At 37.0% G+C, this 14,666-nt stretch overlaps 1 protein-coding gene across 5 annotated transcripts in view; it reads left to right on the top strand.

Annotated features, from left to right (window-relative positions):
- TCF4 (transcription factor 4) overlaps positions 1-14,666 on the top strand; it is a 392,852-nt gene that overhangs the window by 92,601 nt on the left and 285,585 nt on the right. Inside the window, exon 1 of one of the 5 annotated variants that reach the window (XM_012651757.1) lies at positions 10,973-11,120. The exons of the other annotated variants lie outside the window; for them this stretch is intronic. Within the exon in view, the coding sequence (XP_012507211.1) occupies positions 11,102-11,120 (19 nt within the window). The 5' untranslated portion in view covers positions 10,973-11,101. Of the gene's footprint in view, positions 1-10,972; positions 11,121-14,666 lie in introns of those variants that run through there. 5 annotated transcript variants of the gene reach the window in all.

Here is a 14,666-nt window from a genome sequence, read left to right as displayed (position 1 = left end):
TCTTGGCGCCTATTTCATAGAGATATTCTATCTTATGTATCTGTGGAATGTGATGTTTTATAGAATCTACTTGTATTTTTTGTAGAGGGAAAACGGTTTTCAAAGTCTGGTTTCCCTCTGAATCATGAGTACATACTACCCTATATTTTATTAGATAGATTTTTTGGTCTTCCTCATGACACAATTTTTGACAGGTTGAATTTTAGCAAGGTCCAAACCTGCCTTTCTGTATTCTTCTGTGTGATGCGGCAAACTATATATATTGACTCCGTTCCAAGCTGGCCGCCACGTTAGCCTCTCCCAATAGGAGGCGCTAGAGGAAGAGTGGATGGCTAGAGGAGGAAGGCACTTAGCCCTTCCTGCTCTTGTCATCACTCTGGTACACAGTTTTTTCTGGTTTTCAGTATTTTCCCACATTCCCAAAGTTAACCTCATTAGAGATACCAGCACCAGTCTGCTGTTGCTTGTTTCTCACCTTGTCTCCTCTGAGCTTCTAGGTTCTATTTCTTTTTGTTGTTGTGAAAGACTTGTGACAGAGTCTTTCTTGCTCTGTCACCCTGGCTAGAGTGCAGTGGCATCAGCCTAGGTCACTACAAACTTGAACTCCTGCGCTCAAGTGATCCTCTTGCCTCAGCCTCCCAAGTAGCTGGGAATAGAGGTGTGTGCCAGGACACTCTGCTCATTTTTCTTTTTTTGTAGAGATGGGGCGGGGTGGGGGGGGCAGTCTCGCTCTTGCTCAGGCTGGTCTCCCGCTTCGGCCTCCCAGAGTGCTCGGATTACAGGCGTGAGCCAGTGGGCCAGGTGGAGCTTCAAGGTTCTAAAACCCAACCACTTCCCTTTGTTTCCCCAGCCCTGGGGATGGTAGCTGTTTCCATTGAGCTGCTCACAGATACTTCCTGTCATGTCTAAAGCCAGAGAACTGCAGATAATGTGGTGTTTAAGCCACACATCCAACCATACTGATGCAGTCTTCCAATAGTTAGCCTTCTAGAAAATTTCCTTTAAAAATAAGACTTTAGAAAGAGGATGACAATATCTTGATGCCTCATGTCTTAAGAAAATTTTCTATCTAGTTGTTTATTATTATAAACCTAATTGCATTTCATAAGTGCTATGTATGTCATGCTTTATCAAGGGTAAAAAGGTTATTAAAATAACCTGCATCTCTTAGGGCAGTGGTAGATGGCCTAGCCAAAGGCATATGGCCTTCATCAGTTAATTTGCAGTGGGGAACCTGAAGAAATAAAATAAAGATGAGAGTAGGCCAGCAGTTCTGGTGTGGTTTTCTTGGAAGGTTAAAGTAGAGAGGAAACACATAGGAGAAAGGAGGTTTTGCATTGCAAGATTGGACTTAACGTGTACAGTTTGCTTTTGGTGTTGCAAAGCAGTAAAGAGGCTAATTGACATCTATATTTAAGGTCATTGCAGTGCATGAAATGTAAATCAAAGTGTTATTCTTTACTAGAAGCTAGAAGATAACATTTACATAACATGCTTTTAAGGTAATAAGTTCATTCTTCTTTTTTATTATCATAACTATATCAAGAAAGTTATTTTCATACTAAAAATACTCCCTCCCCTACTTGAATCTGATTTGTAATATTTTTTGCATGACGTTATCATCTTTTGTTAGGAAATGATAATTCCATTTATTTTTGTTTCATGGGGAAAATTGTTAACCAGCTGTTTCAGTCGCTCCAAATAAACTCACTTCCAGAATTCCTAGTAAGTAGCAATGCTGATTGATAACAATGTCACCATTTTTCTGACCCTCTCTGCCTTGTCACTAAGGTATAGTGTAAAACCTAAATAAGAAATTTGAGAAAAGGAAAAGATACCAAGGCCTAGATATTTTACAAACTGGATAATTAGACTCTGAATTGGGAAGAATAGGCCGAACAAAGAAATGTCACAAATCTGTAGTGGCTTAAAGAGCACTGATTTCAGAGTGAAATCTTTCTGTATAAATTTTACGGTTAACTCGTAGTAGGAATAAAACTCTGGGGCAGTATCAGAAGATTATGTTATGATTTCTTCCTTCCTAACGAATGGTAGATTTCTCCTGGTATCTCTTTAACCTACCCATTGTTCTTTCTATATGATCACATTTTCTTTAACCAGTTCTTTGCTTGTGAATAGAGCTGTCTGTTCCTGTTCAAAAGTTGCGTCTTCATTTATAAATTCACAGAATATGTTCTTCAGGAAAAAAAATGTAACTCAATCAGCTTTGCATGGTTTACATAATGTGATAGTCTCATATTTACTATGTGGTTAACAAGAAATAACTGTTACCAACAAAAATCAGAGAATTTAAAAACAACGAACATTTTGCTTGGGAGCCTATGTATATCTCTATATAAATACATATAGACATCTATAAACATCATCGATCCTCCCATGTGCACATGCCATATATATGTGGATGTGGGATGATGCTTGTTTTTATATATACACATCTATATTTATATAGCTGAAGAAGTGAAACATATTGCTTTTTATTTAAGTGACTCAGTGCGTTTATAGACAAGCTTTATTTTACAGCACTTTATCAATGCTGGGATGATTCGATACTGCTTTGATTTCATCTTCTGAAGGTCAGAGTTTGACAAGGTAAATTGATTCCTAGAGGCAGCCCTATGATATCATTGCCTTTACATTGGATAGAGAATCTCTAGGAAAATTATGCTTTGACGGAAATATAAATTCACTTTAGGGAGATTAATCAATTTGAATTATTCATTTATGACATTGCTGTCAATTGTTTATGAGTGTGTATGTGTTGGGAGGGTTTGGGGGTGAGAAGGTGGTGGGATGAGAAGATTCTTATAGCACTAAACTGAATTTTCAGTTTCCTGGTAAAGTATAGAGGAAGATGTTGAAACCCTTAATTTCTTTCTGTTCAGAATCACTTAGTAACCACAATTCATACTTTATATTTTCTACGGAATATTTTTAACAGTCTGCCTTTGTAGTTGGGATGTGACACTTACCTGGTTTTCTCAGGTTCTTTATGACATGAGTGGAGACTGTTGCTTATTAACGATAGATGAGGTCACACATATATTAATACTAAGCAGGGAAATTTGAGAAGAATGTGAAGATCTCAATTTAGCATATAAGTGAAACACGGACACAGAAACATCCTTCTGTCTTAGAGATGATCAGTGCTCCATATTATGAATTTATAAAGGCTTTTTTCAGGGACAGAAATTATTTTTATTATATTTCTCAAGTTTGCTTTAGTATCTCAGAGAGAGTTTCATATCCCATCTATTGTAAACATGAGGTAATTGAGACAATGGATGCAATGGTTTCTCACCATTAGAACACGTCTTAATCTTTAAGATTGACAGTCCTGTTGGGAGTCTCAGGTTGTTGCCAGCGTTGCTGATGTTTCCTTTCATACTGTCCTGTTTTGTGCCTACCACCTATTTCCCCTTTATGCTGAAAGTTACTAAAGAGCTCTGACTAGTGCGATCCAAATAATATGGTGAAGGTAGGTTGAATGTTTGTTCATCCTCATGTATCCTGCTTGGATATGTGTAAATATGTAATAATAGAGGGAACTAAATCTTCATTTTCAAGATGCTGTGGTGACACTTGTCCTTGTTAAGCTGTTGGATATTGTGAGAAAACACAAAACAAATATACAAGTTAAGGACCCGGCCACGTTTCTTTATTCTCTTTCAAATTTTATGCACTTAAATAAATTTACAGCAAAAAGTCCTCCAATGACTATTAAATACTATTTATGTTACCAAATCAAATTTTGATTTTTGTCAATGTCCCTACATATATATTCACAAAATTTTTGTTTTTCTGGGTTATTCATGCCTTGCTTCACTTGAGTTTAACGGTAAAATAACATTTCTATTGTATTATTAAAAAGAATTAAAAGATAATTTTATTCAGTGCTTACATATTTTTATGTTCATTTTCTTTATAGTTTTTTCAAATATAAAATATCATGTTTTCCCATAGTTCACATTCTGAAATTTTGAATGACTATTTAAATTGTTTAACTTTCCATCATTTATTTAAGTCTTTTCTGCATTGTTTATAATTTCAGTTATTTCTATAATTTTACACAAATTAAAGTTTTTTCTTTTCTGTTTATATTCTCCAATGTACAGTTTTTATAGCTCTTGATAGAGTTTGCCAACTGCTTGCAATAGTCTTTGAAATTCTTTTCTGTGAAATTTTAGAAAGTAAAGTTTCGTAGGACTAAGTTTGCTATTCTTAACTTTGCCTGATGAATTTATATTTGCTATAAACATTCAAACATCATATGTAACAGAAAACAGATCATCATATTGTTGGGAATGTAAGGAAGGTGAACTGCATTCATTCTAGAAGTCATTAGAGATTTAAAGAGTACAGTCATGCTCAAGGTCTGCATCTTGAAGCAGGCATTCAAACTATTTCAGTGAGTACTTAATGGTGAGCCATTAGTTCATGTAATCACTTACGATAGATGACAGGCTGAAAAGTGATTATGCAAAAAGTATTATTTGGAAATCATGGATATATGAAAACCTATATAAATGATTATTTATGGTAATTTTTGTTCTTTTAATTTATTGGTCATGGTAAAATTCAAAATCCAGGATCAAACAAGAGAGATGAAGAAGGCTGTAGCCACGAGAGCCTGGACTCTCACTTTCCCGATTACAGCTGATATATATGTCTGAGGAGTCACCGTTGCTTTACTGCTTATACCTAAACAGAAGTGTGTGTAGCCTTGCTTGCACTGTTGATATTTACATAATAAATCCTCTGGGTTTTATGCCTAGTTTGCTATCCCCCTCAGCCATCCCATCTAATTTAAAGACAACTTTATCTTTCCTATTTCTCAACCTAACCCCTGGGAATTATCCATGACTCCAATTTCTCTTATATCATGCATCCAAAGTCTTCATAAATTTTGTTAGTTTATATTTAGTTAGGTACTGCTGTGTGTTGAACACTGCCAAAACTTGGTGGCTTACAACAAGAACCGTTTTATTTGCACACCAATCTGTATATAATTCAGCAGTTTGGACTGAGCTCAGCCGGATGGTTCTTTTGCTCATCTCACAGGAGGTCCCTCACGTAGATACAGTCAGGTGGCAGGTGGGCTGGAGGAGCTGGTTGGCCTATGGAGGCATCCACTGGATTGGCTCACTTCTGCTCCATGGGGTTTCATCCTCCAGAGGCTAGCCTAGGTTTCTTCACATCATGGTAGAAGAGTAACCTGCAGCACAAGAGAGCAAGATCCAATGAGCAAATGCTTTTTAAACTTCTGCTTATATCATGCTTGTGGGTGTTGCATTGGCCAAAGCTCATCACATGGCGCAGCCCAGTGTCAAGGTGACAGGAGACTCCACAAAAGCATGGGTGAAGGGAGGTGTGATTCCTTAGGAGCTCTTGTTGTGATAGTCTCCCACAGGGTTCTGCCTTTCGAGAATTCAACTACTTCTCATAACCTCTTCTGCTAGTACTTTGTAGCATTCTGGTAATAGTCTTCTAACCTGACTGCCTCCTTAGCCCTTGACACTCAGAGCAGTGATCCTTAAAATGTAAGTCAGCTGTTATCCCTCATCTACTCAGAACACTGCAGTGACCTCCCGTCTTATTCAGAGTCAAAGCCAAAGCCCTTACAATGGCATGTGGCTCCCCAGGTGTCTCTGTCATATCTTCTACTTATTTCCCTCCTACTCCATCACAGCCACACCTCTCTTGGTGTTCCTCAAACACACCATGCAACCATGCAAGCTCCCACCTTCAGGTCTTTGCATTTGTTATCTCTGCCAGGAACACTCCTGCCTCAGTCTCCATCGCTGGGTCCTTCATCTCTCTCATCTTTACTCAAATGGCTTGTCAATGAGGCCTTCCCTGACCACACTATTGAAGATTATAACCATTTCCTGTTCCAACACTCACCATCCTGTTCCCTGCTTTGTCCCCATCAGGCCCTCCAGATCACTCTCCGTCCTGTGCTGTGCTCCAGGAGGCTAACCTGTCCCAGTTGCGTGATTGGACTCCCTTTCTTTCAGTGTTCTGGTTGGGTTCAGCCAATGGGAAGCTTTATCTTTTTCTTCACTTTGATATAAACCTTTTTTTTTTTTCAAACTCAGTGTATTATGTTAGATTTAGATAAGTCTAAAATAAAATTTAATGAGCATTTTCCCTGAACCAGTTTGTGTGCTTTCAGACATGTTACAAAGCACTTTAAGTAGACCTTTTTAGCCCCATTTAAGAGTCAGGGATATTGAGGTTGGGATCAAATAACTTGTCCAAGGCCTCTCTTTTGGGGAGTTTTTCTTAACCCTGAAGACTAATTTGGTTGCTTTTCCAATTTATCGTCTTGTCCCCTGGGGCGTAAGTAAACTATAATAGTCCTCACACCTGCTGAGGTACGTAATCTTCTTGATTGAACTGCAGTTTTTGTGAGGGGGCAGGATCACGTCTTCAGAGCTTGCGTCCCAGCCACGTGCCTACACTGAGCTCAGTGCCTGGAACGTAGGAAACACTCAGTAAGTGCTTGACACGTGAATGAATGAGTCTGACCATTCTCAACTTGGTGAGGCGATTTCTTCCCATGAGTTTTATATTCTGAGTTCTTTCCTCCACCTTGGACCTTCTATCTAGCTTTTTCCCCTCCCATCTGCTTGCCTGCATTTCTTAGGTCTTTTAGCTGTCATTTTTTTTTTTTCAGCTCCTATTATTTGTTTTTCTCTATATTAAGTGTTGGTGATCCAAGGTCAAATAGGGAGAACTGTTTTTATGAGTTTGCTTCCAAATTTAGGCAGGTTTCTTAATCTTGCTGATGTTTTCATTTTTAAAAAAGTAACATAGTATATTTTAGGGTGGGGTAGGATCAAATGAGCATGTTTATTAATTGATTAGCAATATGCCCGGCAAAATAATTAATATTCAACTACTGTTAGATATTAATAATATTAATAGTAATAAACCATACATTACATGTGTATTGATCATATGTCAAATGATATACGAATTATATAAAATTGCACTATTGTATCAATACTATGAATAGTAATATGTATCAACTGCTTTGTGCATCAGTATATTTTTACATATATCTCTTTTACTAAATCATTTTTTCCTCTGTTCATTTGCTGCTTTTACTTAAAAAAAGCCTCTGTCTGTAAAAAATTCAATGCTTAAGCTACTTGGAGCAGTGTTCACCCTGGAAGAGACTTTAACTATAATGGATCTTTAAGAGCCAATTTTAAGAGCTGAGATATTAGCAGCTATGTATTTCTTTAAAAGTTTTATATTTAATGATTTCTTTGAAATAACTGTCCAGTTTCTCGTCTTCACTAGATTAATTTTCAGGTCTTCCCATCTCCTCGGCTGTGGGTACTGACAAGCATGGTAGTAGGTGCGAGTGTTCTGTTTGTGTGTTTGCACGCACGTGTGCATGCACGGATGCGTAATATTTCCAAACACATGCTCAATAATTGAGTCTCTATCAAGAAATAAACATGGAGGCCATATCGCTTGGTGTCATAATAGTCCTGTTGTTGCATTATCACCACAGGATGCCGTCAAAATAGTTATGAAGCATGTCAGTATTTATTAATTTGGTACTATTTATAGAACATTAGCAAAGGGGAAAGGGTACAGTAGAAATCCAGGAGAGATGGAAGATAGGAGGGAACCTGCCGTTTGAAGAATGATTTTTGATCTTTCCGAAGAGGCATACCTATCAAGAGCTTATCTAAGTGAAAGAATTTACATGCAAAGCAAATCAAAAACATGGATCTTACTTATCTTGGTAGATTATAGTTTGGTCTTGGATAGCAGGGAAAAGCCAGGCTTCTGTACAAGGGGATTTACTTGTTTACAGTAACTCAATTAGCATTAACAGGGGCCACCAATTATGCTGGCTATTTAGCCTCAAACTTTCATGCATATGTATTTTCAAAGACAACAAAAAGATTTTAGGGATTGTTATGCAGAGAAAGAAGAGATCAAGAATTATCAAAGGCTGTGGTTCTCTTTTAAAATTTTAAAAAATATTATTTGGATTTTGAAGTATTACTTCAGGATTAAGTAGCTTTTTTTTTTTTTTTAATAGGAGAAAGCAAAATCGTATCTTATAGCCAATAAAGGTTATTGCATTTTCCAAATTTATAGTAAAAGTCATGGAAATTTAACAAACTGAAAGATGCATTTGTAATCTCAGTGGTAGCTTTGAGAGTAGTTAGATATTTATGGAAAAATTATAAGAAGCAATGGGCTTTTTAAAAATTTTTTCAGAAATAGATATTAGGAAAACTAGTCTCTTTCGGTATTTGGTAATGCGCATTCTGACTCATTCACACACACATTGTGGTACCTAAAGTGTTGCGAAATTAGACATTTATATGGAGATAGGCTATTGATGTAGAAAAAAATAAGAAGCTGAGGGCTGGGAAGGATAAGGGGGATGAGTACAGGATTTTAAAAATGAGCTCTTTGTCTTCTCGCTCTTCGTCTTGCCTAGATCTCAGAGGGGTTTTGTCCAGTGAGAATAAAGAACCCATGGGAATTACCCAGGAATCACCATCCAGTAAAAGGAATAGTTTTCCTTCAGTGAGCAAGGGTGGGGCGAAGAGTCTGCACCAGTCAGTGATGCTGTTTTATGCCAGGTGAAGATTTGCATAGGCAGATTGCTCACCCATTAGGTGACTCACAGTGTGATTAAAATATATAAGTTGATGCCCTTTTATCTTCTGTCAGATATTAGGAGGAGCAGTTAGATTCTATGCATTTGTTGCCGGTTATTCACTGGCCGGATGCTCGGGGCCAGTTGCCTTTCCCCAGTATTATTTTGCTCAGTGTCCTCACTGCTCCCCTCAAGCACTTCATGTGCCTGTTGAAATATTATGACTATTGATTCAAAGAAGCACTAATACCTCTTGCAGGGGCAAGCTTTCTCATCTCTGTATTTTAATAATATTTATTGGTCTAACTCTTATGACACATTGCATTTTCCTTGCCTTTTATTATTCTAACTTTTTGTTTTGAAAAATTTTCAGGCATGTGCCAAATGAACCCCTGTGTAGCCATCATATAGCTTCAACTATTACCAACATTCTGCCATTCTTGAGTCATGTATATATCCCACTCCCCACTCCCACTGGATTTTAATTGTTGTTTAATAATAGACTATTAGATCCTTGAAGTCAGGAACTGTATACATATATACATGTATATACACACATATAATCCTTTATTTTATTTTTTCTGATTAAAGTATACCATGTCCTCAATTGTGGATTGAGCCAATGTTAATATTTTGATGACTGTACAGTTTCTAGTTTTTCTCTGTTTTTAAAAACTTGATATGAAATTTGTTTATTGCTTTTTAACTTAACATTTTACCGTGAGCATTTTCCATTGTCCTTGAGTGTTTTTGAAAGCATGATAGCATGATTTTTAAGGGCAGCATAATATTCCATGATACAGATCTTCCATAATTTATTTAACAGCTTGCTATTGTTTACTGCTGTCTCGAACACCTTTGCATACACTGGTGCATTTGCAAGGATATTATTAGGATAGTTTCCTAGAGAATTATTAGGTGAAAGGCTCTTTGCATATCTTGCCAAATTGCTATCCAGGAAGGCCATGCCAATTTACATTACCTTAACTTGCTAGTTAAAAAATAGTATCTGATTGTGCTCTTTTAAAAATTGGCATTTTCTGGGTTATTAATGATACTGAACATGTTTTCATGTTCATGATTTTTATTTCATGTGTTAAATAAGGTGTTATCTGGAATTGCAGTGAATGGTACATGCCATTTAGTTTAGTTCCAAATCTGGTGCTTTGCAGCAATGATCAATTATTTTTAGTATTTCACAAATCAGCTTTTGCTGTCTTTGGAACCAGAATGTCTGCCTAAGTTCAAGTTACATTAGTTGAGAGTGGGTTTTATTTTACTTTTTCGGTGTTATTTTTTAAAATTGTCACTGTATAATTTTCTCCCTTTATGTCATGTATAATAACTTCATCGAGCAATATGATTCAGTCAGGAATTACTTAGTTTAGGTAAAAAATTCTTCGTCCAAGAAATATACTGTCAAGTCTAAATACATTTTACGTTTTGAGAAACAATTATTTATTTAGATAAAAGTTTTTAATCACTCAGTGTATTTGATTGAATTTGTAAATTTCTAGAATAAATTTAGAACTCTGAACCCTGTTTTTAAAGTACTTGGTGCAATTTGTAAATAAGAGATGCTGTTTTTTATAAGTCAGTTTTTTAATGCTGAGGTGCTACTTTTGCTGTATGAAATTTCCCAAACTCCAGCATGGGAATTGAATGAGAACATTTTACATTATTAAAATAATGTAGGTAAATATTTTCAGCTTCTGAAAAAGCAGAGAATGCTTTTTACTGTTGAAGTGACTTTATTACTTAAATCTAAGTTGTAAATTCAAAAATAAAACTAGCATTTTATTAGAATTTCCTGCCCTGCATTGCTTCTAGTCATACTTTGCTGAACTGTGTTCAAATATGCTGCAAAATAATTTACTGCATTGTGTTGAAAAATAATATTGAAAGTATATGTGTTATGTGGAAGAAACACTCAAAACAGATCTACCGAGACATCAACAGGATATTATTACCCCAAAGAAATGACGACAGTTTGCCAGCTTGATGCGTAGAGGAAGGAAATTTACAAACATCTCCAGGAGAGGCATGTTCAGCGGTTGAAGGAAATGAGGCACGTCCTGCTTTTATTGTGCTTATTGCAGTGGGATTCCCAGAAGACTGAACAAGGCTGTCCTGAGACCTCTGTTTGGCAAAGATCTTGTTGACTCATATTTTATTTTTGTTTCGGTAAAGGTCTGCTATTGTTCAAATTTCTAATGTGGCTCATAAACACACAGCCAATATCATTTCCCCTTCAACTGACTGATATATACAAATAAATGAAAATCTACAGTCATCATTACCTACTGTTCTGTTTGCATGAAGCCTCCTGAAAATAAAGTCCTTTTACATGGAGGTCTTAGTTCACAAACTTTGAAAGTTCAACAAGTTGTATTTTAGAGTTTTAATCACCAGATATATTGAGGGAATTTATTACTTCCTGTTCATATGGAAGAGGACAGCAGAGGTAAATATTTATATAACTTGTATTTTAAAAGCTTAGTCTCGATTAAAATGTTTGATCTGTCGACTTCTGAATCCTCAGGAGTTGAATCACTGGACATTTTTGACTTGAGGCTTGTTAGAAAGGCTTCCAGGTTGAAATGCCTGGTTTAGAATTTGGGATTCATGTAATACTTTGATATATTTTAAAAATTTCTATCAATTTGTTGTACACATGTGTATGAGGAAGTAACGTGAAATATTATAAACGTTTCTGCTTTTTAAAGTTCTATCCTTTTTGCTATGTCTATCACAATGCCTGAAAATGGACTGACTCTCTAGACAGAGAAATAGCGGAATGGAAGTCTTCCTAGGTCCTTTGCTGTGACTCAGAGGGGCAGACGGGCTATATCTGGAGTTTTAGGTTATGAATATGAACCTTTAACCTTGAGTCAGAGATGTGGTGACTCTCAGTCTCACTCATTAAGCGAAACTGCATAGAACATCGGGGAGACTTGGCTTTGGTTTAGTAGACATTTAAAGGAGACAACATGAAAAACATTGTCAGAAAGTGGAAGGCCAGCGTTGGTGAAAAAAACCTTTGCTTGCTTTCATTGCTCTTAGTTATTTCTTAGGATTATTGCTTTAGATAATTTTTTCCAGCCATTTTTATATATTAAGAATTCCAAAGAAAGTTATTATTTCAACCCTTCAAAGATAGGCTTCAGGGTGAAGATAGGGACAGATTATCGAAGGAATTTCCCTGGCTGGAGTCCTAACAGTTTAAGTTCCTGTGATTCCTCCCTCCCCCTTTCCTTTTATTTTTGGCTGAGACCGTTAGTAATGTCTGGATTAATGGAATTCCTATAGGAGATGGGTTTAGGTGGCTAAAGATGCTTCTGAATCAAGATTATGAGGAATGGTGTTAATTTAGAGGTAACCCTCTAGTCTAGCATAAAGGGGCTAAGATTTGGGGGAACCATTTTGGATATCACATTAAGCCATTAGAGATTTCACCCCCGATAACCTGAGTTGCCTTTAAACCAGATTTTTAGTGGGGATCAATGTCTCTGCGATCTAGTTTTCAAGAAGCACTCGGTTTGGTTTATAATTCTGGGGGCTGCTGTCCTACATGCTGTACTGTCAGGGGAGCTGTCAAATATTTTCTGAGTAGTTTTCTATGCAGTGAATTGAAGCTAAAAAATCAAGTAGTGGTGCTAGCATCTGAACTGGGTTGTTGTCGGTGGTGTGTGTGTCTGTGTCTGTGTGTGTCTGGGTATGTTTTTTGTTGTTGCTCCTGCTTGCTTTTCTGTAACTATAGTTTTAACAGAGAAGAGAATAACGTAGATGATATGAAAGCTTTTTATATCATAGTACCCCAACAATAGTACTTAAAAACCTGCCTTGTGTCTAACACTGCCCTATGTCTAACAACTTATTATCCCCAAGTCCACAATACTTTGGGGATAGTAAGTTGACAGTAATGTTCCTTGAGTACTTACAGAAATAAGACACACAGATATATTTAGATCCCAATTCATCTGATTTTTGATGTGGATTATTCAAGGGTCAACAACTTTTCCAAGTAAGAAATGGAGTTTTTTTCCTGTTTAAAATATTGTAAGATTTAATAACATACAAAAGTCTTCCTAAGATTTTCGAGAGAAGATTTACTCTAATGTTTATTTCAGATAACTCTGTTTAACAGTTAATCAAAATATGATTTAAATTTTGTTTGGATTTTTTTAAGTCAGCACACAATTTCTAAAAGTAAACAAATTTCTTATAGGGATGGTGAAATGAAGACTTGTAGCACTTAGCTTGTATTGCGGTTTTGTTATTTGCAGTTTGTTATTAAGTGTTCCCAGGAATAAAAGGATGTTTACTGTACAGATTTCGGGTATTTTATTATTAGAGAGCAAGTGTGAGCTGCGAAGGGTGGCTTGGAAAGCATGGATTCTGGCTTAAGATCTCAGCTCTACCTCTTACTACCTGTAATCTGGGGCAACACTGTTATTTAATTTCTCTACAAATTGAGGATAATACAAGTACCTGCTTCTTTGGGCTATGGTAATTAAATGAGTTAATACATGTAAAGCATTGAGAACAGTGTTTGATGCATAGTAATAGCTCAACGAGTATTTTAACCTATTAGCATGTTGAATTTTAGGGAGGAAAAATATAATGGGGCAATTTCTCAGTTATTAGAAATAATAATCACATTTGAAAATTCAATGAAATATTGGCGTTGAAAAACCATTCTCAGAGAGGTAGGGATAGAATTGCTATAATGTAGGAAGATTTAGGAATGGAAGCCTGCTTAGAACGCAAGGCGGGATGGACCTGGGTTACAGATCAATTTAAAGCAGCACAGTTTTCTAAAGATGCTTCTACTTTCACTTTAAATAAGAATGAATTTGCAGTTGCACATGTCACATAATAAGGTGTTCAAGAGGCATTTTGTTGGAGGAAGGGGTGGGAGAAGGCATGGGGCGTATTGAGTGTGTTGGCGGAAAATTCCCCAGCCATCTTTTCCCCCTGCCACTGGTCCTCTGGTCAGGAAGCCTCTCTGTCCCCCGCTGGTTCTGTTAGTTGTTCCAGGTGAACATCAACTGGAGGATGAGACTTTATAGGCAACAAATTAGCCTCCTTCTTCCTGGTTGTAGTCCCAGGTTATTATGTTGGTCAGTTTCTCTGTCTTACTGGAGTGAGTACCCAGAAGGGCTAGTTGATCCTAGATAATTTTTAGAGGAACAGAAGCTGGGGCAAACTCGTCAACACTAACACTTGAACTCAGACAGTTACTTGACAGATTATCCCCCAACACACATGATCCACCCCAAAATCTTCTCCCTCACTCCTACCCAACAATGTTTCAGCCTAGGTTAGAATTCAGTGGTTACCTTTGTGGCTGCCGCCATAGCTGCTGCCTCGTGGGTGTGAAAGTGTTCACTTCTCCATCCTCACTTGTGCATTCGCCTATTAATGTGCAACTCAACTGCACAGGAAAAGTATGTAACTCTTAGGTAAGCAAGAAAGATAATCAGAATATGGTAGTCCCCCCTTACCTGCTTTTTCATTTTCTTCAGTTTCAGTTACCTTTGGTCAACCGCAATCTGAAAATACGAAAATTCCAGAAATAAACAAAACTCCTAAGTTTGAAGTTGCACACCATTCTGAGTATCAGGATGAAATCTCATGCCGTCCTGCTCTGTGTCTCTCAGGACTTGACCTGTCCCTTTGTCCAGTGGATCCACACTGCCCATGCTCCCTGCCCATTTGTTACTTAGTCGGTTTTCAGATGGACTGTCAGGGTAGGACAGGCAGTGCTTGAGTTCACGGCACCCTTATTTGACTTAATCATGGCCCCGACATGCAAGAGTAGTGATGCTGGCAATTTGTAAAGTGCTCCCTTTAGGTAAAAAGGTGAAAGTTCTTGACTTAATAAGGAAAGAAAAAAAATAGTAGACCGAGTGAGATTTAGGGTAAGAACAAATCTAACAAATCTATCCATGAAATTATAAATAGTATATCGTTATAATTGTTCTATTTTATACTTATTGTTGTTACT

The sequence above is a fragment of the Propithecus coquereli genome, unplaced genomic scaffold (genome assembly GCF_000956105.1).
Source record: "Propithecus coquereli isolate 6110/MARCELLA unplaced genomic scaffold, Pcoq_1.0 Scaffold37, whole genome shotgun sequence".
Taxonomy (NCBI): Eukaryota; Metazoa; Chordata; class Mammalia; order Primates; family Indriidae; genus Propithecus; species Propithecus coquereli.
This window is presented reverse-complemented; position numbering and strand designations above follow the sequence as displayed.